This window comes from Octopus sinensis, linkage group LG7 (genome assembly GCF_006345805.1).
Source record: "Octopus sinensis linkage group LG7, ASM634580v1, whole genome shotgun sequence".
In the NCBI taxonomy this organism is placed as follows: Eukaryota; Metazoa; Mollusca; class Cephalopoda; order Octopoda; family Octopodidae; genus Octopus; species Octopus sinensis.
The window spans coordinates 52238109-52264109 of record NC_043003.1 but is presented as its reverse complement, the minus strand read 5'-3'; the positions used below and the strand labels follow the sequence as shown (position 1 = coordinate 52264109).

At 35.9% G+C, this 26001-nt stretch overlaps 1 protein-coding gene across 1 annotated transcript in view; it reads left to right on the top strand.

Annotated features, from left to right (window-relative positions):
• Positions 1–7793: 7793 nt before the first annotated feature.
• The window catches only part of LOC115213827 (transitional endoplasmic reticulum ATPase), a 43326-nt gene continuing 25118 nt past the window's right edge, over positions 7794–26001 (top strand). Inside the window, exons 1-2 of the mRNA XM_029782723.2 lie at positions 7794–7947; positions 22589–22691. Of these exons, the coding sequence (XP_029638583.1) occupies positions 7931–7947; positions 22589–22691 (120 nt within the window). The 5' untranslated portion in view covers positions 7794–7930. The remainder of the gene's footprint in view (positions 7948–22588; positions 22692–26001) is intronic.

The window sequence follows — 26001 nt, the reverse complement described above, 5'->3', positions numbered from 1 at the left end:
GTTATATATATATATATCATCATCATCATCATCATTTAGCGTCCGTTCTCCATGCTAGCATGGGTTGGACGGTTCAACTGGGGTCTGTGAAGCTAGAAGGCTTCATCAGGCCCAGTCAGATCTGGCAGTGTTTCTACGGCTGGATGCCCTTCCTAACGCCAACCACTCCGTGAGTGTAGTGGGTGCTTTTTACGTGCCACCCGCACAGGTGCCAGACAGAGCTGGCAAACGGCCACGAACGGATGGTGCTGGCCAAACCTTCAAAGTGGAGTCCAATCTCACCTGCAACCTGGAAAACCTGATCTACGTAATCATATGCAATGGTTGCCAACATAATTACATAGGCCAGATGGGTGGATCATTATGCAACAGAATGACGACCCATCACGAATAGAATCAAGACAAAAGTCTCTAGGAAAATTCCTTTAAGCAGCCAGATGGCAACATAATTTCAAAATATTTCCCCTCTACAAGTGTTCAGATTCCTTCAATCAACAACAAAGACTGAATAAAGAAAGTAAATTTATCAACAAGTATAAACCACAATTAAATATAAACCTAATCACAACTTTGCCTTTCATTCTTTTGGAGTCGATAAATTAAGTACCAGTTGCATACTGGGGTTGATCCAATTGATTGGCCCCCTCCCCCAAAATTCCAGGCCTTGTGCCTAGAGTAGAAAAGAATATATAAGCACAAATTTATACATATTGTCACTTTTAAAAATTACTTCCCACCACCACCTAAATTTTTTTCAATATACATATATACCAGCACACACATACATACACACACACACAAAATAACATCACAAAAACACACACACAAGAGAAAACATCACAAATACACACACACAAACATACACAAAAACGCATACACATACCATAGAAAACATTACAGACACACACACACACACACACATAAACATACACAAAAAGAAAACATCACAAAAACACACATGCACAAATGCATACACACACACACACACACACAAGAAAACATCACAAAAGCACACATCATCATCATCATCGTTTAACGTACGCTTTCCATGCTAGCATGGGTTGGATGATTTGACTGAGGACTAGCGAATCAGATGGCTGCACCAGGCTCCAATCTGATCTGGCAGAGTTTCTACAGCTGGATGCAATGATCACGCTCGGACGGTGCTCTTAGCACCCCACTAGCACGGATGCCAGTCATCGAATTTGATTTTGATTTCACTTGCCTCAACAGGTCTTCGCAAGCAGAGTTTAGAATCCAATGAAGGAAAGGTATGCATAAGTGGGCTGGTTACACCCCTGGCATAGACCACAAGGTTATGGTCTCACTTTGCTTGCTGGGTTTTCTCCAGCACAGCATATTTCAAAGGTCTCAGTCACTAGTCATTGCTTCGGTGAGGCCTAATGTTCGAAGGTCGTGCTTCACCACTTCATCCCAGGTCTTCCTGGGTCTACCTCTTCCACAGGTTCCCTCAACTGCTAGGTGTGGCACTTTTTCACACAGCTATCCTCATCCATTCTCACCACATGACCATACCAGTGCAGTCGTCTCTCTGGCACACCACATCTGATGCTTCTTATGTCCAACTTTTCTCTCAAGGTACTTACACTCTGTCGAGTATGCACACTGACATAACACATCCATCAGAGCATACTGGCTTCATTCCTTGTGAGCTTACACATGTCCTCAGCAGTCACGACCCATGTTTCACTGCCATGTAGCAAGGCTGTTCGTACGCAAGCGTCATACAGTCTACTTTTTACTCTGAGCGAGAGGCCCTTTGTCACCAGCAGAGGTAAGAGCTCGCTGAACTTTGCCCAGGCTATTCTTATTCTAGCAGCTACACTTTCAATGCACCCTCACCCGCTACTGACTTGGTCACCTAGGTAACGGATACTATCAACTGTTTCTAGTTTTTCTCCCTGGAATGTGGCGGAAGTTGTTCTCTGCACATTTTCAGCATTTATTGCTCCTGAGCATCTGCCACATACAAAAACTATTTTCCCAGTAAGCCTTCCTTTGATATTGCTACACCTCTTATGTGTATATAGCTTACACAGAGTACATCTTATAGAGTTTCTACCTATGCCTTTTCTACAGATTGAGCAGGGCCATCTACCTGAAGGGATTTGTGGTTTGTCTGCATCTCAAAAACACACATAAACACAGCTGGTGACCACACACATACATACAGATGGAGACACTCAAAAGAATACATCAATCCCAAAAGAAAAATTCTACTCCTATAGGAGTAGGGGACACCCCCGAAACTGAAACCAGATGTGGTTCCTCCTGATAATGTCTTTAGCCACTAGATCCTATAAAGGAGCTGTTGCTCAACTAGAGAAATTCTTCACAGCATACACACCCATCAACTCACAGGTGGTCATGTTTCAAAACATATTGAAAGGACATTCAACACAATACACACACACATACACAGGTGGACATAAAACCCATTCAACAAATGCTTTTAGCTACTCCCTTGACAAGAACACACAAAGATTTCTTTTAGACAATAGACACTCCTTCTCTCACTCTCTAATACTTTGAACTCTACATGAAACTATATTTAAAGAAGACTCCAACAAAAAACCTCCAGACATGTTCTTGACCACCAGACCAACAGACAGACTGTTTTTACTTCAAATTTTTATAAATTTTTACTAATATTTGATAAGATAAGATACATCGAAACTGGTAATATTAATATTTTTATTTATATAATCTTTTATTAAATTCCCTCTTAAACTGAAATGTCTTAGACTTAATTCTGTACTGTTTCCACCTCCCACTTTTTTATTTATAAAAATTTGATTTGTATAGATCTCTAATCTTTTTTTTAAATCATCATCATCATTTAGCATCCGCTTTCCATGCTAACATGGGTTGGACGGTTCAACTGGGGTCTGTGAAGCCAGAAGGCTGCATCAGGCCCAGTCTGATCTAGCAGTGTTTTTATGGCTGGATGCCCTTCCTAACGCCAACCACTCCGTGAGTGTAGTGGGTGCTTTTTACGTGCCACCCGCACAGGTGCCAGATGGAGCTGGCAGACGCCACGGACAGATGGTGCGTTTTACGTGCCACTGGCACGGGGACCAGGCGAGGCTGGCAACGAGTACGATCGGATGGTGCTTTTTACGTGCCACCGGCACGGAGGCCAGTCGAGGCGGTGCTTGCAACGGCCATGCACCATACATTTGGTGTTGATTTGCTTCAGCTTTATTTTAATTTTTACATTAATCGTATTTTGGCCAGAGTTATTTTGTCACACTCCTGTGACCTCACCAGTGGTCCTTTGCTTTCTTCTTTCTTATTTATGTCTTTCCTTACTAACGATCAGCCATTTTGATACAAATATATATATATACACATATATATATACATGTATATATATATACATATACATATATATATATACACATATATATATGTATATACATATATATATATATATATGTAGATATATATACATACATGTATATATATATACATATATATATGTACATATATATATATTTATTTTTTCTTTTTAAAGTTTCAGCTCAGAGCTGCAGCCATGCTGATGCACCACCGTTTTGCGCTACAGTGCTATTACTAGGAGCCTCCTCTAATATGTGGCACTTGATGAAGAATGGAGTTTGATATAGCTACCCTCATTTGCATCTCTTGCCGTGAGGTAGGCTCATCTGGGACTCTCAACAGGAAGAGGTCCAGCTTTGATGTAAAAACCCCTACATCTACTTTGTGCAAGTTCCTCAGACTCTTTCGGAGAATATTAAAAAGCTGTGGGCCCTTGAAACCCGCCAGAAGACCATCATGGTTTCCTTATCTCTGGTTCTGAATGTTCTTAGGATCCATCCAGCCAGTCGTCTGCACTTTGTCGCCATCCTGGTAATGTGCACTTGGAAAGAGGTATCATCACTCATGTTGATACCCAGGTCCTTCACTGACTTAGGCTCTGGGATTGAAATTCCCTGTGGACTGGTGTACCCTGTAGGTTTAATATTCAGTTTTGGATGCTGGTAGCGCAGGGCCTGGAATTTTTCAGCATTAAACTGCATATGATTATCCTCAGCCCATCTGTAAATTGAGTCCAACTCCTCTGCAGGTGTGCAACATCACTGGGGTTCTGTATATTCTGTGAGACTTTCGTATCATCTGCATAGCTTGCCAGAGTGGCTATCTGGGCATTTGAGGGCATATCTGAGACGGCCACTATAAAAAGCTGTGTGTGTGTGGATATGTATCTATATATATATAAATACACTAACATATAGTAATAGATAGATACACATACATCTGTCTCTATCTAATTATCTGATTGTATATCTATATCTATCTATCTATCTATATATATATATATATATATATATATATGAATTTTTTGTGTGTCTATGACATAAAACCAACTTTGAACCCTTTATTCGCAATATTACCGAATCTGGAACTTAACTATGGTCTGCCTATAGCACTTATTCAGCATTACCTAACACCTTTGGGTCTCAATGATGCCATTATCTCTTATATATATATATATATATATATATATATATATATATATGAATATGTATGAATAAATAAATGATGTTAAATGCAGGTGTTATTCAAATTCTTTTACTTCTGAAACACGTTTCGAAGATATCATTGGTATAATTCCTAAGGAATAAAATGGTGTAAAACAATGTAATCTTCTCTTCAGGGAAATGAAGAAATAAAAATCGTATATAAGATATTTTAACGGAATATATAAGCCCCTGTACCTGGCTTTTGTTGACATGGAGAAAGCCTTCAACAGGGTCCCCCGATCCCTTATCTGGTGGTCAATGAGGAAACTAGGGATAGATGAATGGTTAGTGAGAGCTGTGCGAGCCATGTACAGGGACGCTGCTAGTAAGGTGAGGGTTGGCAACGAGTACAGTGAAGAATTCCGGGTAGAGGTAGGGGTCCACCAAGGTTCAGTCCTCAGCCCCCTCCTATTTATCATAGTCCTCCAAGCAATAATGGAGGAATTCAAGACAGGATGCCTCTGGGAGCTCCTCTATGCTGATGACCTTGCTCTAATTGCTGAGTCACTATCAGAACTGGAGGAGAAGTTTCAGGTGTGGAAGAAAGGATTAGAATCGAAGGGCCTTAGAGTCAACCTAGCTAAAACCAAAGTCCTAATAAGTAGGAAGGTAAACAAATCACAAACGCCTTCAGGTAGATGGCCCTGCTCGATCTATAGAAAAGGCATAGGTAGAAACTCTATAAGATGCACCAAGTATAAGCTATGGATACATAAGAGGTGTAGCAATGTCAAAGGAAGGCTAACTAGGAAAATAGTTTTTGTATGTGGCAGATGCTCAGGAGCAATAAACACTGAAAATGTGCAGACACCAACTTCCGCCACATTCCAGGGAGAAAAACTAGAAATAATTGATAGCTTCCGTTACCTAGGTGACCAAGTCAGTAGCGGGGGTGGGTGTGCTGAAAGTGTAACTGCTAGAGTAAGAATAGCCTGGGCAAAGTTCAGAGAGCTCTTACCTCTGCTGGTGACAAAAGGCCTCTCGCTCAGAGTAAAAAGCAGACTGTATGACGCATGTGTACAAACAGCCATGCTACATGGTAGTGAAACATGGGCTGTGACTGCTGAGGATATGCATAAGCTCGCAAGAAATGAAGCAATATGCTCCGATGGATGTGTAATGTCAGTGTTCATACTCGACAGAGTGTAAGTACCTTGAGAGAAAAGTTGGACCTAAGAAGCATCATTTGTGGTGTGCAAGAATGGATGAAGATAGTTGTGTGAAAAGAGGCACACCCTAGCGGTTGTGGAAGAGGTAGACACAGGAAAACCTGGGATGAAGTGGTGAAGCACGACCTTCAAACTTTGGGTCTCACCGAGGCAATGACTAGAGACCGAGAATAATGGAAGTATGCTGTGTGTGAGAAGACCTGGTAGGACAAGTGAGACCATAACCCGTGACCTCTACCTGGGATGTAGCCAGCCCACTTATGCATACCTTTCCTTCTTGAGACACAAAACTCTACTTGTGAGGACCTGTTGAGACAAGTGAGAATCAGAATCAAAATCGAAATCGATCAACATCAATGGAAATTGTAGCTGTGATACCAGCGCCGGTGGCACATAAAAAACACCATCCGATTGTGGCCGTGTGCCAGCCTCGTCTGGCACCTGTGCCAGTGGCGTGTAAAAAGCACCCACTACACTCACAGAGTAGTTGGCATTAGGAAGGGCATCTAGCCGTAGAAACATTGCCAAATCAGACTGGGCCTGGTGCAGCCTTCTGGCTTCCCAGACCCCAGTTGAACCGTCCACCAACCCTAGCTAGCATGGAAAGCGGACGTTAGATGATGATGATATATATATATATATATGAATATGTATAATATATATATATATATATATACATATATATATATATTTATTATATATATATATGTATATATATATATGAATATGTATGATTGATTCTAGTTTCATTGATTGATTGATTCTAGTTTCAGCAAACGAGCTGCGGCCATGCTGGGGCACCGCCATTTGGTGTTGCTACATGGTTTTACTTCACGAATGCTTTTTAGCAACTGCCATTTGGTGCACGAGAGAGTTCGATGCAGCTGCCCTCATCTGCACCTCCTGCCGTGAAGTTGGTTCATCTGCGATACCTGACAAGAAGAGATCCAGTTTCACTTTAAAGACATCTGCATCCACCCCATGCAGGTCTCTTAGATTCTTCGGGAGGATATTGAAGAGCTGTGGGCCTCGGAAGCCCAGGCTATCACAGTATCTTGTCCTACATCCTACATGTATATATATATATATATATAGGAATATGTATATATATATATGAACATATATATATGAATATGTATATATATATATATACATATATATGAATATGTATATATATATATGTATGTATATATACACATACACACATGTATGTATATATATGAATATGTATTTATATATATGAATATGTATATATATATATACATATATATGAATATGTATATATATATATATATATATATATATACATACATATATATACATACATATATATATATACATACACACATATACATATATACATACATATATATATATACATACATATATATATATACATATATATATATATACATATATATATATACATACATATATGTATATATATACACATATATATATATATACAAATATACACATACATATACATATATATATATACATACATATATATATACATACATATATATACATACATATATACATACATATATATATATACATATATATATACATACATATATATATATACATACATATATACATACATACATATATACATTATACGTATGTATACATGTATATTATACATATAGATATATATTATCCACACATATGTGTATATATATATATATATATATATATCTTATACGTATGTATATGTATACATATATATTTGTATGTGTCTGTGTGTAGATATATAATATATAAATTCCTATTTCATTATATACACAACCCATCATACACGCGTATTTTGTACTGTGTATATGTATTTAAATGTATATAATGTATGTTCACACATTCACACATGCATTTGCCCACGACTAACATGCGCATCATATGCACCTACACGCACATACACACACGCATATTTGTATTTTAAGTATTTATTTGTATGTATGTGCATACATATATATATAATTATTTTTCTCGAATTTATTAGTGTATTTATTTCTATTAAATGTGTTTCATCAAATTTTCGGGGAAAAAAAAAATGTTTATATTTCGTAGCTTTATTTTTTTTCTGCTAAGTCATCGTCGGTGATATCAGACGAGATAAAACGAGATCTGCCATCTTGGATTAAGCACTCAGCACTTTGCCGTCACACCAGAATAGTAAGATATCTGATCAGGATGGGCGACAAAGGAAGGTAAGATATGAAGTTTAAAAGGCTAACCAACAAATAACACAATACAGCACAGACATAGAAAACGCTAACGACAAACATGGTGGAAAACAAAGGGGGCAGTAGGAATAGTTAAAAGAACATACCGGAAAAATAAGTACTACATATGACTTGGAACGAAAGCAAAATTTTTAGATTGTCTTGAGTGGAGAACAAAGAAGTAAAATTATAGATACCCCCCGCTTTTAAAAACAATTATTTCGACATATGTATATTATTGTCTTTCGTTCTTTTTATATTTCTATTTATAATCGGTAAATGCTTCATACGCTTCCTTTTTCTTTTGCATTCTGTTGAAATCGTTTGTTATAAAATGCAAGTTAACCACTCTATCAAACGCAGTTTGATTCACTGAAAAGGGGTCTGTCCAAATTTTTCGACATCCGCTTTTTTTAAAAAAAAATTTCCTAGTCTTCTGTTCTATTCCGTTTCACTCTCACTAGAAATAGGAGTCAAAATATCACTCAAATCGCACGTTCTGCCTTAAAAAATAAACAAATAAAACATTGAGTAATGTAGTTCTAGATACTTTGTCTGGGATGGCGTGGTGGAGGGCAGGATTGAATGGTCAGGTCTTGAACATCTTCGGTCATTGGTCTGCTCAAAATTTCCTTGTTCACTGCTCAAAATATACTGTATTTTTATATATATTGTTTAGACACAAGTGTACCCTAGACTATATTATCTTTGTGAACTTCCTTTTCTCAAGACAGCTGTGATTTGGCTTCTATTTTGAGCAATTCGAGCTATCGCGTAGCGGCTCTCGTGAGTATGTGTGTATATATGTACGTCTGTATATATTTGTGTGTGTGTTATGATAGCCATATATATCTGTTGGACGCAACACATTCCGGTATATATATGATCTGAAACAATACTACGAAGTGTTTAATATTTTAACGATGTCTTAAGAGCTGCGACATTAGTCTGAAATGATAAATGTACAAAGAAAATCCTGTTAAACGCAAGTGAAAAATATCTATTTAACGTGTCAGTCAACACAAACGAATGTTGACAGAAATCGAACAAAGAATGAAACGATACAGATAAGGGGTGAGGTGGAGGGATGGGGGGTGGTGGTGGCTTCAGTTTAAAAATTATAGAAGAGCAGCGAATGAATCCAATTTCAATAACTTGGTTTATACCCTTGAGAAGTAGGCATGAATTTTCTCTAGTAAATATTAACTTGTAGCCACCATAAGGAACCAATGACTTGATGATCGGCAAGAAATAAAAACTACCAAAATAAAAAAAAAAAGTTGGTAGATTGATTATATAATTATCTTCGAGCTACAATTGTTACACAGATATGACTGGGTGGATGTGTATTGTACATGCTACTTGTTAGGTTTGATGTGATAAAAGTCAACTGTTTTTATTCAGCCACAGGTCAAACCTGATTAAAAGTTCTTATTACCTAAGGTATTCCAATCGTGACCATCCCGTCCGTTTTTTTTTTTTTTACTGCATCTAGAACTTACATAAACCAATGTACTTTTATGACAGCAGGACGTAATTTTCGAGACTTGGCTATTTGTGGTAGTTGAGTGACCACAGGGATTCTCATAATTAATGTATCTTGAGTTACATTATTTAACTGGAGATGTGTCTTGAGTGTGGATTCAGATGTGAGTAATCAGACAGGAATCCTTCGCTTATAAGATACGGTTGTTAGCGAAGGGATCGATTTCAATATCTTTTTGATACTTTTTCAATCGATCTTGGCTTTGGCAAAATTTGAACCAAGAACTGGGGTCCAGTCTGGCGTCCTAATCTCAGACGATACCACTCCCTTAGATGTCTCTTATAAATATACCGTTTTTGTTACAAAGTATTTTACTGTTTTTTGTCACTAATAATGTAATCATACCCTGTTTCATATAAGAAGTAATAACTTCTGTGTTTATGTATACGTATCATCGTTAAGTTGTTGAGCTGCTGACCACATGATCGTAATGAAGAACGTGTTTTGAACAAGGTACATAACTCTGCTTGCTCTAATCAGGATGACTAAGACTAAATTTCGTCATAGGAAGAAAAAGAAAGGCATTTAACAAAGAGCCAACCCTTCACTTCAGTAACACAGGCACAGAAAATTGATTCCCATAAAGACTGTGTGTATTGAGGTTTTAAAGTTTGATCCGAGTAAAATAAAATGGACTTATCGCTGGGTAATCGTAGGATATCTATTTTTCTTTTGTCTGAACACTTCGAGATACTATGTGATTACAATCTCAACCTACCTGTAAACGAAAATGTCTATAAAATTTACCAAGGTTACATAGTGGTAGAAGTATAGTTTAGTCTCGGGATCAGTCCTGGTAGAGCTGACATTCTAGCTGTTGGACATTGTGTGTTTAGGACTACATTATCCAATATTTTCCTCTCTTTCGGTTATAGTAGGATATAATTTGAGGGAGATTTGGCTGCTATTTCTTCCCGCTCGATCTATGAAGGCTCTAGTAAATGTATAGGTTCTGGTGTCGACCAGATAAGATTCTATCCTCCTAATCCTCATGAACGAAACTAATGAAAGTATATAATTTTAGTGAATGCTATTTTCCCAATGACTCGTGCTGAATAATTTTCCACTTCTGAAAATTGTTCCGTTTTATCAAGTTTCAAAATGATTGTACGAAAATCTACATTTTATTTGTTTATGGAAAAATGTATGGGATTATAGCAAATGCTTATATGTTTGCTTGTAAATCAGGCTGCATACGATACATTACATATTTTCAGTTTTAGACCCAGATTAGTAGGACTGGAAGAGCAGACCTATGGTCAAAGACGTCTCATTTGTGGTCACATCTTATTTTGTTCGGACATAGCGCATCTTAGGCAACATTTTATTGGTTTTATTTAAAACGGGAGATGGAAATTTGACTTCTATTTCTAACAACTCAAGCTACCACACAGTCTCCGTTTCATGCCTAAGTTTTCCTCATCTTCAGTGTTTCCGTGCTCGCGTGTATATATATCTGATCGATTCCTTTCTCTTCGGCTTATTCTGAATATTAGTCATTTTCTATATAAATGCCTGTCGTTACATTCACTAACATGCCTTTATGTATATTTGTGTGTGCGTGCGTATAAAATCATCTATTTTACCAGAAATTAACCTAACAGCGGAACGGACTTGTTAGTAATTTCAAACAGAAACTAGGGAAGGTAAAGAATACGCACACCCAGTGTTTAGGGTTAGGGTTACGCTGAAAAAGGATGGTCTACGTATTCTTTACCTCTGCCTAAAAACCTTTGAGTAAAAAGAGAATGGGATGAATTACTGACGTGAATATTATAATTTCTATTGGCCACAAATCGTTTTAAAATGAGTTTATGCCAAAAGAAATATATTTGAAGAGGATCTGACACACATTGGTTTATTTTAATTTCTTTGAAGAAAGTTTGCATCTAAAACATCAAAGTAACTACCTTTCTCACAAGTAGTCATTCATACACTATCACTTATTTCCGCTTGTCGTATTTCACTTTCATTTGAAAAGCGTTACTTTTCTAAGAACAACCAATTTTCGGTTTTGATCCTTAAGGTTTTGCTGTTTATTATGTTTTCTTACAGGCGTCGAAATAAAAAAAAAATCTGTTACATTTTGTTGAGTTTTAAATCAATAGAAAGTATATTTAGCAACTGTTTAGCGCTCCATCCAGCTCAAATTGGACAGATTCACTCCTATTTTGCTATCATAAAAAACATGATTGAATATTTTTCCATTCTCGAAACTACATATATAACCGTCTCCGTTTACCATCAATATTTGCGGATAACTTAGTGTTGTTGCATGGATCACCGAGTTACATGCGTCGAGTCACCAAATATTCTGTTTCTGTGGTGTCGTTCATTAATGAAGTATTGTTTTGGGGATGGTAGTAAAATAAGTATTAACCAGCAAGTCTGTGAGCAAAGGCAGGACTACATTTTCCAATGAGTTCTATTTTTTTAAAACGTCGAATGCTTTTTGAAGGAATCCAGGTGCTACGTGATTTCATGTGCGATCCCGTTGTGCTGCACCTGGGACGAGTCTCTTCTTCTATAGCCTCTGGCCGACAAAAGACACTTTACTGAAATTTAGTAGGCTGAAACTATGGAAAGACCGACGGAGAGGCCGTTTCTATTTTGGGGTAGTAGACTTGGTCCCCAGTTTAAAAACTTTCTGCCACCAGTTACGGATGTTGCTTTTCCTCTAAGCAATAAATTTTTATATATATATATGAGTGGTTAATTATCTTTACCCTCCATTCTAGTAATTTTTTTACGCTTCTGTAGACATTGTAGTAATAGTGTCATGAACTAGATTCGTACTATTGTATATTTGCCTCTCAGTTTGGCATTGTGCCTTGTTTGTTCCTCAAAGTCTGGGAGCAATTACCTCAATGGTCTACGTATTCTTTACCTCTGCCTAAAAACCTTTGTTGTCATCAGATTAGCAGTCGCACAATCTCTATCTCGTCACAAAATTGATAGCTCACCGTGTGGCGATGATGCCAAACATTTATCTCATTCTCTTCATTAACGTGTCTACTTGTTGCCGGTAAAAATACCGGTTGAAGATTCTAGAAAGTGTTGGTTGAGAGACGGAAGTAAATTTTCTCTCAGATGATATAGAGTGGCAAGCAACAAACTTAAATCTGTTTTCTCTGCTATGCTTGGGATTATTTAGTTGTACTTTATTACATCGCAAAGATTACTTATTTATTGGTAGTTATATATCCCACATGTAACATTAGCGAATGGCAACAGGTGTACTTAATAGTGTTAGAAAAATAGTAGCGGGAGGTTGACAAGTCTGGTCACGAAAATTCGGCATCGTTTTACGATGTTTCCAACTCTAGCAATTTTTTAACTCACTCCAGTCTCGGATATATAACAGTTCCAATGATATTCTTAACCCGTGCTAGCACGGAAAACGGACGTTAAATGATGATGATAGTATCGTAATTTTTTTAAGTAACTACTATTCTGTTACGTTTCGAGCTGATTACGGATGACTTAATTAGCCACGTCGACATCTTTATTAAGTAACAATTGCTATCAACATTACAGGATAAAACTCTCGAAGTAATCCACAGCATAAGGTTCAAGTTATTGTAGGAAACCAAAGTGAGAACCTTTATGTGGTCGCTCGACTTGCTAGAAATAGCTAAATCTCCTTTAGTTCACTCGTGTGTTGCCTAGCATTTCGGCATCCGGTTTCCAGAAAAATATCAATCGTTTCTCATAGAATTCAATTTTATCGTCTGCTATTTCTTCAACCTTGAAGTTCGTTTCAATCCACTGACTCGCCATTTTTTGTCATGATCAGTAATTGAATTGTTACTTGTCCATTTAATAGCTTGAAGGAAATATATTTTAACTATTAAAAAAAAAAAATTTAATCATAAAACAAAATATTCAGATCTGATCTATTATTAATGTAGATTAATTTTATACATTATCAGTGAAGACAGTGGGTCAGACAGAACCAGTTTCGTATTATTATTTTATCATTGTAACTGGAGAACTGATCTTGCTTTCTGAGATTCTTTGTTCTTTTTTTTCATTCCAGTATGTTGATGAAACAAGTCGCATTTACTTATTACAGATCATGAATTATATAGTTTGTGTGGTGTTAACGGTACTTGTTATGACAACCAGACTAACGTTTATGTGCGTGTGTGCAAATGAAAGGAAAAGTAATCGGTCCATGTATTTTTTCTTTGCTTTATTTCTTCATATTAAAACGGGTTAAGTAAGTAGAATCATCGGGTAGTTCTACTAGAATGGTTGTGTGGTTTGGTAAATGTATGAAAACCCATAAGATGGTTATTTAGATATCTTTCTCACAAACAGATTAGCTGTTTAGCTCCCATTCTCTTTTTTTTTTCTTCATAAGTTTGTTCTTCCTTAAGACTTGGTGGTGTAGTTTGAAGATTTGATTGCTACTTCTATTAAGTTGAATGACTGTGTAAAGATCAGGTTGGATCATTTGAGTTTCTGGTGTGTGTATGTGTACTCATTCAGTTTTGGGTGTCTACATAGTCAAAACACTGTTTATTTATTATCTTACCTTGACTATACTTCTGTACAGAAATACCATAGTTTGTATAGTTACATCCTCAGATTTATAACAATATTGTTCACATACAGTAGTGTCTTCAACATATGGCTGTTCACATCCTGTATCATTTCTCTATACCTTATGGTATTTTGTTCATATTTACTAGATGTTAGTGTTTGTTAAATCCCCTAGTTTGGACTCTAAATATTAACATTTTTATTGTGTGTGTGTGTGTGTGTGTATATATATATATATATATATATATATATATATATATAGGGTTGGCCAAAAGTCACCTAATAAATTAAGACTAATTCCAAGATTAAAGGAAAAAATTATTTTATGAGACTTTGCTAATGAATAGACAAATGTTGAAAAAAAAAACGGTGATTTTAACTCACTGCATTCAATTATTAAGCAGTTATAATTGGAATGAATAAATAAAATTGAATATGAAGTATCTATGGAATTTTGATTACTGTCGGGTGACTTTTGGCCAGCTTTGTGTTTTGATGTGTATATACAATAATGTATATATTGATGTGTATGCTCAGGCATTTAGGTAAACTAGTACAAATTTATATGCATTAGCTAAAAATTGCTTTCATTTCTACGATGCAGTGGTTGTATGAGCTTTTTTAAACTTTTCTGTCACCCTCTTATTCAGCTCTTGCAATTTTAGGAATACTTTGTGCCCATTCTAAAATCTGGGAAACACATGGACCAACAATCTAGTTATTTAAAAATAATGAAAATTATATGTAGATTTAAGTATATTATGGAAACTTTGTATATTTTAAAATTCTATTATCTACATAAATAATATTTCTTTCTTTGCAAGTATGGAAGATGGGGATTTTTGCACATTTCTCCTTTTGATATTGCCTTGACAGTTAGGTACCCACCTTACCCATCCAATTTCTTTAACTATTAACCCTTTAGCATTTAAGCCAGTCAAAACCAGCTTGAAATATTATCTGTTGTATGTTCAAACCAGCTGGATCTGGTCCCTCACACCTACCCTGCACTCTTGTAAAAATAAATAGCTACATCATTAAAATCTTGATGCTATAAGACAATGTATGATTAATTCAAAACAATGTGAATGCTAAAGGAATAGCAAGTGTTTTTGTTTAGTTCATCTGATACTAATGTGATCATGGGTGTTCTTATGATCTTTTAGTAGTGTACATATCATTTTATAAGGTATAGGTGTGTTTTGAGGGATATTAAAATGATACATCAGGTAGGTCATGCTACTGTGTGGAGAAGCTCCATTGTTGGCTTATAAATCAGAAGTATATATATAGAGAGAGGGCTATTCCTTTTATTATTTTATTTATTGGAAATTTAGTTTCAACTTCTTAGAAAATTTCTAATAATCAATCTATATAATAATAAAATTCTGATTGCATGCTTGTCTGTAATTTAATACAGCCAAATCAGCACATAATGAGTTAGTACTCTGAAAGTAAGGTACCCCTGAAATGAAAATACAAATAGAATAAAACAAGTTTTGCATAAATTGGACCACAGATTCCACAAATTTAAGCAGTGAAACCTGGAGTTATTGTCTTTTACTATGAACACCCGGATAGTTTTGTTTGCGTGTTTGCTTGCATGCATGCTTGTCTGTAATTTAATACAGCCAAACCGATGCATAATGGGAAAATACTCTGAAGTAAAGTGCCCCTGAAATGGGAATACAAACAGAATAAGACAAGTTTCATGTAAATCGGACCATGGGTTTCCAAGATACAGTTTTTTCAGGTACCTTTATGATTGCCTGTCTGCTTGCTTGTCTAATTTAATACAGCCAAACTGGCACATAATGGAGAAAATACTTTAAAAGTAAGGTACCATTGAAATGTGAATACAAACAGAATAAGTTTCACATAAATTGGACCACAGGTTCCTGAGATGTGTGTGTGTGTGTGGGGGGTACTTTTATAAACTGGTGCATAATGGGGAAATGCTTTGAAAGTAAGGTACCATTGAAATGTGAATACAAACAGAATAAAACAAGTTTTGCATGAATTGGGCTACAGGTTCCCAAGATGTGCATTTTTTTTTCAGGTACTTTGAACTGTTGTTGATCCAATGGGTCATAGGTAGTCTAGTAAAAAATTAGTACCTTTATGGTCAAAGCCTATTGATGTTTCTGCTCTGTTTCTACTCCTTTTTCAAACTAGTTTACAAAAATTTTCAACATTTAGACATTCAGAAGAATTTGTATTCTTAGTCGTTATATTGATATGTTTGTGTGTAATATTAGATGTAGAAGCTCAGTAGGTCAGCTTGTAGTCATATCTTGGTGGTGGTTGGATGCCTATTCATATCTTGTTCCGTTTTGGAAAAGATACACCAATGAGTGTGTTCATATCAAGATTACCACCAGATACAAAAAAAACAAAAGAAGGAATGTATGGAGGTTGAGATCCCTTGGATGAGTATAGATTCAAAGAATTTCAAGTTGATACTTATTTGAGATGGATTTATAACAGAGGGGATGAATGAGCAAATATGCTGTAGACCACGGGCCAGAGGTGAGTGGAGCAATGTTTTGGTCACAATGATAGATGGTTACAGTTTGTAGAGCCATAAAATAGAAGAGATGTATCTGAAAAGAGTTGAAGTATAAAAATAAAAAAAAACAAAAAAAAAACAATGGAAGTACAAAAAATACAAAAAAGTACAGAAATAGCTTAAATAAAAAAACATAGCAAGGAGAGTAGCTGAAAGTAAGAGGTTTGCCAATGTTCAGCAATGTGAGGTATTTCTGATTGCAAAGTAATGTGTTTGTTCAGACTAAGATGTCATTGAGGAAACTGAAAACACATTTGACCTTGCTGATGCCTGAAATGCTGTGAAGTGAATGCATAGTGGAGGGAAAATCTACTTTTAGTGGATCCCAAATTGGGTTTGCTTATAGTTATTGATGCTAACAGCCATACTGTTGAAACCAGGCTTAAGGAGATAAAGGTAAGAGCAAGTATCTGGACCAGTTAGTCCAGATGCAGCAGTTAAGATACTGAAAATATCTTGCGAAGTAGGACGGGTACTTGCATAATCAGGTACCACTGGGAAGTGTCCTCTCCAATGATTGGTGCAACAGTATCATTAACTGCCACAGAGGAAAAGGCGGGAGCTCTTGTATAATTTAGGTTACAAAAGTTCCAGAAAGTTATAACACCACTGATGAGGAAGAAACTCGGTTTAGATGAGATGTTTGGATTTGTGATAGGTTAAGTTGCCATTGAAGCTCTTTTTCTAGAGAGACGACTACTCAAAAGTAAGCCACTTTTTCTAACATTTGTTAATCTTGAGAAGTCCCAGAGTACCACACTCTGGTCTGGTGATCATTATAAAAACTAGGCATAGATTAATCATCTTGTGAGAGTCTTGCAAGCTATGTACTAAAATACTATCAGTAGTGTGTTAGCAGGTAGGTGTCTATCATGACTCAGTTCTTAACTTCCTCCTATTTATTCTTGTTCTTGAGGACAAAGCAGGAGTTTAAAACTAGCTGTTCATGGAAAATCTTTTATATTAACGACTTTGTTTGCATAGCTGAATTTGTTGAAGAAATTCTAAATGTACAAAGCTTAGAATTGAAAGACAAATGTTGTTGGTAGCAGGAAAGAAGTTTTGACTTTACTGCTATCTGGGAAGTGGTCGTATTTGATACATGGAAAAGGAGTTGATAGGAAGTTTCATTGGAATTAAGTTTTTGTTTCTTAGGTGACCTAATTAACAGTTGCAATAGTTGTTTAGTAGCCAAAGTAGGAATGGGGTGAAAAAGGTTCAGGAAGCTAACTCTGCTGGTAACAAAAGGATTGTCTTAGTGAAGGGGAGATGGTATATAATGCTTGCTTACAAAGAGTGGTGTTGGTACGAAAATATAGACATGAATGTGGATGATGTCTGTACAAAATTAATGAAACCTGTTTATTTCATTGGCATGTGTGTGCTTAAATGACTGAGCACATATGAAATAAGAGAAAAACTGGACATAGGAAAAATTAAATGTAATGTGCAAAAGACAAGACTCTGCTAGTACATACATATGTGACGTGCATGGATGATGACAGTTGGATCAGTGTTAAAATGATGTTGAAGGAGACTGGGAAGACACAGAAGTGATGCAGCAAATAGTGAGACTCTGTTCTAAGAGAAGACCAATTCAACACAAGCAAGCATAGAAATGAGGATAATAAACAATTTTTGCAACTGGTTTTCCATATATGAGAATATCTCTAATGAATAAACATAATATGAATTCAAGTTACACCAGTTGTGATTTACTTTGAAGCATTACTTTCGCAATCCATTTTCATCAAATTGAAATAGTGACTATGGTGGCTAACATGTGCATAAGTGAATTGTGATAAGATATAATCTTTTAGTTAACTTTGATTCATTGGATTAACATATTTAGGAATTGCAGTCAAGTTGTCAACCCCTTAGTTAAAAAACCAGTTTAACAGATATATTAAATAATATATCTTGTAGATTCCATTTTATGAATTGAAAGGAGTGTTACTTATCTAAATCTTTAATGCCTTCTAAAACTCTGTTATACATGATGATTCAAAAGTCCTTTTAGTATTAATATAACTAATAATCTAGGTCAGAACTTCTTAATGTATGTCATATCTCCCTCTCTTTATATCACTCCCTTAAATCTCCCTTATAGTATTTACCTCCCATCCCATTGACTGCTACAACCCAGGGATTTCAAGATAGCTAGCCTGTTTATGTTTCCTACCCACCCAGAACCACCACCCTTCCTTGGTAATTGAACAGCCATGCTGAGACAATGCCTTGAAGGGTTTACTCAAACAAATCCAATCTAGTTTCTTTAACATTCAGATTACTATGTCAAATGTAATGCTTATATATTCACATTGTTTTGAATTAATCGTGCATTATCCCATAGCTTTAAGGTTTCAACAGCGTGATTGTCTATTTTTACAATAACAATATGAGGTAGGTGTGAGTGGCTGGATCTGATCAGTTTGAACATAGAATAGGTAGATTACTTTGAGCCTGATATGGCTGGTTTAAATACTAAAGGGTTAAAATCTGGTACTTATTCTATTGGTTTCTTTGAACCTCTAAGTTACAGCATGTAAAAAGACCAACACCAGTTGTCAAGCAGTGACAAACACAACAGGCTTCCTTCAATTATTGTCTACCTAATGCACTCACAAGGCTTTGGTTGGGCCCAGATTATGATAGAAGAGACTTTCCCTGAGGTGCCACCCAGACTGAACCCAGAACCATATAGTTGGGAAGTAAATAAACTTCTTGGTACACAGCCATGCCTGCACCTGATAATAATAATCCTTGGAACAGGGGTTAGTCAGTTACATTGACTCTAGTTCTCTGTTTTATTGACCTTGAAAGGATGAAAAACAAAATCAACATCAGGAGAATTTGAAATCAGAACATAAAGTTAGAAGGAAAACTGCAAAGCATTTTGTCCAGTGTGCTAATGATTTTGCAAGTTTGCCATCTTTGAGATGGATACATGTGTGTGTGTGTGTGTGCGTGCATGTGTGTATTTATAAACAAAAAGCTGTGAACTTCTGTGTTTAACATGCTGTTGTACATTCAAATGTTGAAAGATGTTTGCTGTAGTAGTAATTGTCTCAAAGGCATTATAGTTTCTCTCTCAGGGAATTGACAATTACACATACTGCATTGTCTTTTCATGTCTAAGTATACATGATTGTATTAAATATAAATGTACACAGCTTTATTTTAATCTCCACTGTTTAGTGTGCTTGTGTCATCATTTTAATGTTCACTTTCCCATGCTTACATATAGGTTGGACAGAGTTTATTGGGGCAGATTTTCTACAACCAGATGCCCTTGTCACCAATCCATACCTGTTTCCAAGCAAGATAATATTTCCCTATAACCGAACATGTTCTCACAGAATATTGAAATTTCTTACCATGCAGTCATGCCTGTGCATGCACACATAGTGTGTGTGTGTGTGTGTATATGTTGAAAGATGCAATAAAATAGCAAAAATAGTATTAGAAATATATAAAAGAAAAATTCTAACAAAATAATAAAACTTTTATATAGTTAGATGTTAAAGGGACAGTTGAATCACCCTATATTTTTAATATTTGAACTAATTGTTTTGTTTATAGTATTAATATTAACTATAGTAAACAGATTTGGAGGGGGATTAAGACATTGCTCAGGGTAAAGCACAATCAAGGAGCCAATTTTTCTGATGTATTAGTTCTGATATTTTTTCTTACCAGGCTAGAATTTTTGTTTTTTCTTTTGATTTAGAAGTTTACTTTGCAACCATGAAATTTCAGGTTTCATTCTCAGTGTAGTACTTTTAATGCATCTTCCATTAATGTAGCAAAAGTCTTTATGGTGTTATGTAATGTTATAAGAATTGATTTGAAAAAATATGTCCAGGTAGTTAATCTGCAGAGCATGTAAAATTGTAATTTCTGAAACTAGGGAAAAACAAGTTGAAAACCTGTTTCTGGAGCATGAAGAAATATTATTCCGGAGACATTTTAAGGCAGTGAAATTTGAGGTTGACCTGCTTTATAATATGGGGTGCAAGTTGTGAGAATTTTAGTAAGAATTTCTTTGAGTTATTTACTCACATGATATTTGCCTACCTACTTTATAATGCCATAAAATTTTATTGATTCATAAGACAATTGACTGTTAAATTATAGAAGAAAATCAGATAAACAATATTTATATTTATGTTATTTGTTAAACCGATAAATATTTTATAGTTCTGGGTTCAATCCCACTGACACTTAGGGCAAATGTTCTCTGCTGAAGGTCTGGGCCAACCAAAGCCTTTGTGGGTAGATTTGTTTGACAGAAACTGAAAGAAGCTCGTCTTTGTGTGTATGTTTGTATTTGTCACTTTACCCCACCACTTTCCAATCAGTGTTTATGTTCCCATAATTTGGTAAAAAGAGAATGATAGAATGAGCACCAGACTTAAAAATACTGGGGTCAATTTGTTCAACTAAATCCTTCAAGGTGGTGCCCCAGCATGGCTGCAGTCCAATGGCTCAAACAAGTAAAAGATATATTATCTTTTATGTATATATTCTGTATATATGTTGAGTCTTTTATCAATTATTGGTACATTGCCTTCTAGGATTTTTTTTTCTGCATGTTGACCAGTAATTATTTTAAAATTAGGTGCTTATTTTATCAACATATTTGCTGAGTCATTGTTACATCATCTCTGGTTTTATAGAATACTATATTAAAAAAAAATGAGTCTTAAGTTAAACTGTTTATGAATGAGTCACTAGGAGTGGACAACCATTGTGAAAACTTACTCTGTTTCCAAAGAAGTGCTTTAGCCCTTTATCATTCAGATAAATCTGTCTAATGTACTCTTTATTCACATTGCTTTGAATTACTCATGCATTATCTTGTAGCTTTGAGATTTCAATGAAGTGATTGTTTATTTTTAGAAAGACAATATTAAAGGGTTAAACAAGTTTAAGGACTATGAATTATTAGATACAAACCGTCTTATTGTACTTTCCCATATTAACATGTAAACTGAATTTTGAAGGTGATTCTCGACTTATATCATCTAAGTTTTTCATACCAGCCACCACATAAAATTGAAAGTGATATTGTTTTTAATGTTTTGTGATTTTTAAGTAATGATTCCAACTTCACATATCTCAATCAATCCATAATGCTGATATAAAAGTTGTGATTTTGTGAAATAAATGATCTTCCAATGTGAGCTTTTCTATCTGCCCTGATTTTATTGGTCATTTGGGTATCTAATTCATGTTACCACAATATTATCCTTTCTCTAGTCATTACTTTTTATATTATGAGGATTGTTTATAATTCTCTGTAACTTGTTTGCTTCTCATACTTTTTTTTTTATCATGCTTATGTGGTTTGGGCAACTTTTGTGACACTTGTGTGTCATCTCATCTTCCTAGGTCTTTCTTCATAAATATTCATCACTACGTGTTGTCTCAACTAGTGTAGTCAGCTCTCTGCATAATTCAACTAATGTCTGTAGTGCTCAAATGACTTGTATATTTCCAACCCAACATATTCCATATTCAATGCCCCCTCACTATCCTGCAGCATTGTGTCTTACACATGTTCCATACAATGTCTCAAGGAAAAATGTGATATGTTGGAGAGGTTTCTCAATATTAAATGGTCATGAGGAAAAAAAAAAAATAATTGCAAAGAGAATTTTTAGAAATTTAAAAAATTACAAGCTTTTTATAACTTTGAATCACTTAACTTTCATTTGTTATTGATCTGCTCCTATCTTTACAGTGGATATGTCTTGAGATGTAAAATTTAACATTTGTCCTTCATTTTTTTAATAATTTGAATACTGTATTGGCTGATTAGTATCTAACATTGCATAAAAAGTTTCCATATTCAGTGTTTATAGTAAATGCCCAACGGGATCTTCCAACTACTATTAAATATAAACAAAAAAATATTTTATTGTTAATTGTTGACTAATCTTTCTGTTTATTCCTTACAGTGATTATTTGGCTACAGCTATCTTGAGGGATAAAGAACGTCCTAACAGACTCATTGTAGAAGAGGCTGCTAATGAAGACAATTCGGTTGTTTGCCTTTCACAGGTTAGTCATATGTACAACTTACTGTGGTTGAAACTTTCTTTCTTTCTCTTTCTCTCCTCTCTCACTCTTCCTCTCTCTCTCTCTCTCTCTCTCTCCTTCTCTCTCCTCTTCTCTCTCTCTCTTCTCTCCTCTTCCTCTCTCTTCCTCCCCCCTCTTCCCCCTCTCTTCCTCTCTCTTCCCCTATCTCTCTTCCCACCTATCTCCCCCCTCTCTCATCCCTCTCTCCCTTTCTCTTTATTTCTTTCATTTTCTTTCTCTACTAGAAAGAAATGTAAGTTTGTTCTGCTTGATGCATAATACATGTGTGCATAAATATTGAGCACAAATAATTTAAGAGAAAAACTGAACATAAGTGGAATTAGATCATCATTTAATGTCTGTTCTCTATGCTAGTATGGGTTCAGCCCATGGCAACATTGGGGAACTGTGTGTGCAAGGGAAGAGTACATTGTTACTGGCATTTTGATGCTTGTGGAGGAGAACAGCTATGTAAACAAGTGCCACACACTGAAAGTGAATATAACCTGTAGAAAAGGGAGACTGAGGAAGACTTGATATATTTTATTGTTAATTTTTTCATGCTTGAATTGGTCAGACAGAATGTATTGAGACAGATTTTTGTGACTGGTTGCCCTTCCTGTTAACCTTCACCTGTTACCAATCAAGTTAACATTTTCTCATGGCCAGATGTGTTTTTCACTTAAGATTTTACAGCTGTCACATGTCCGGTGGGGCAGGTGTTACTTATGTACACATGTATGCTTGCATGTTTTATATCTGCATACTGTGAAGTCCTACATCATTGACCCCTTTGATACCTTCTCACTAATCTAGCATCCCTATCACTCATCCCTCTATCTTACTGCATCTTGCATTCCTATCATTCATCTATCTTTCCTTTATGCTTATATCTCTCTTGCTTCTCATGCTCTTATGTTCATCTCTTACTCACTCCCACTTTTCTGAATCTTATGAAGTGGATGACTAAGGATGGCAGTGAATCTCTTCTGTTTATTGCTTATTTTCTGTCTGCTATACATTGCTTTCTTTCACTCATACCTATTGCTTGTTTCTCAGTCACTCCCTTCTCCTCTCAAACTCACCTTTACCCTGCTGTTGATGTGACTGAAAATGCAGTGGATCTCTTCTCTTTGCCATACACTACTTCTTGTGTAACTAAGGATGTTAATCCAGCTGCTGGTACAGGATCCACTTGCTATCATTATCACTCAACTTCTCTGGCCAGAGTAAGCTACATAGGATCATTTGCTCCCAGTACATTCTCCCATCACCCTCTTCTGTACTGCCTGCTATCATTCTCTTGTCTGCTATAATACTCTTTTTTATTCCTGCTTATCCTGAGTTTCTGTCGTTCTTCTGTCTCTTGGATCATTTTGCCATCTGTCGTTGCTTTGACTAGATGTACCTATATTAGAATACTTAAACCCCTATCACACTTTCTCTTATTACTGTCATTCATGCCTCTTCATTCTGCAAAGAAGATAGCAAACAGGGACATGGGGGTGTGTGTGGTTTCTTTAGGTATGTTGATGACACACATCTATTGCTGAATGCTATGAAAGTAGCATATAAAACTCTATGAAGTGGCTGGTGTTATAGGAAGAGCATCCAGCCATAGAAACAAAGCTAAAAATGAAACACAAATATGAAGTCCTTTCAGCCTAAGTGAGCAGTACTCCTAAATTCATGCTGACATAGCTGACCTGTCTAATTCATGCAGGCATGCAAAGTGTATCTAAAATCACAATTATAGAAGGAGGCTTGGTTGTATGGATATAGTTTGCTTCAATACCACATGGTTTTGATTTATATTTTACTGCATTATACCTTGGGTGATCCAATGTCTTGAGTGGAATTGCTAGCTATACAGAAACATTGCTCTCTCTCTCTCTCTAATTCACACACACACACTTGTTTTAATGTCTACTTTCCCATGCTTGCATGGGTCAGGTGAGATCTGTTGTGGCTGGATTTTCTTCCTGTTGCCAACCTTCACCTTTTTCCAAGCAAGATAATGTTTTCATTGAAGACTTCAAACCAAATGTCACTGCTTGTATGACAGTGAAGTTTGTTTACAATTAGTGCAATGTGAAGAAGACATGTATGCATGCGCGTGCACACACACTCACACACACATACACACACGCACAATTGATAGCCAGGCTTCTTTTCATGTTCCTTCAACTAAATTCACTCACAAAGCTTAAATTATCTTGGGTTGTTGTTTAAGGTTCTCTGCAGTGGGACTGAACATGCAACTGTATGGTTAAGAAACAAGTTTCTTGATCACACTGTCATATCTGTGCCAGTTGGTCATGTACTTGTGGGAATGTTTTCGTTTACTTACCTTTGCAAGATAACATGTGAACACAAGAAACAGTGATGTTATGTTACATCCACTTTTAACCAGTTGTCTTGTTGCTCTGCTTGTGGTCAAATGGAATAAATAGTCCTTTCCTTGAAAAACAGGTAGAGCTTAGCAAATGTAAAATAGTGTCTTGTCTAAGTATTGTATTTGATGGCAAAAAAAATGCATGAACTGAATATGTGCGGCTGAACTGAGGTTTAGCCGCACGTATTCAGAAAAAGTTTTTAGCGCATTAAAGCTGCTGGGAAGCTCAGCTTTGTATATAGGGAACAGGGTAATATTTTGAGACATTTGCAGGGGGCAAAAGTCTCATATATATATATCATCTAATTTGGTATTTGTCCCACCTATACTAGATTCTGTGTGTGTAGATATAACACACACACATAAGCATTCCCCATGGAAAAACTTGGTGCCATGCATTTCTTGTTGATTTTAGTGATAATGCATTCTAATGGGCTTTTTGGTGGGTGTGGTGGGGCAAAAAAAACAAGGAACACAACCACTTTTATGCTTGAAAATAACTTCTAAAAAAAGTGCACAGTACACTATGTATACATAAAATACTTAGAAAAATATTTTAAGGGAATAAGAATCAAATTGCAATAGGCTCTGTTATTACCATGAAAGATGTGGACAGCAGTGTGAGGGTAGTGGAATGACAGTCACTATGAGGAAGAGGGACATTACCATCTATATTATAGTTCATCCACAATCTCATGGTTTCTACTCCAAGACAGCTGGTACTGGAATAAAACACTTCATTTCACATAGCTGTAGTCTACTTAGCTGTGAGTGAGTCACCCTGTAATGGACTGGCTTCTGTTCAGGAAGTAAAATGTTGTCATCTTGGTTACTTACACACCATGGAAACCAGGTAATTGGCCCTATGACTCAAGACAAATTTTTTTTTTAACTTAT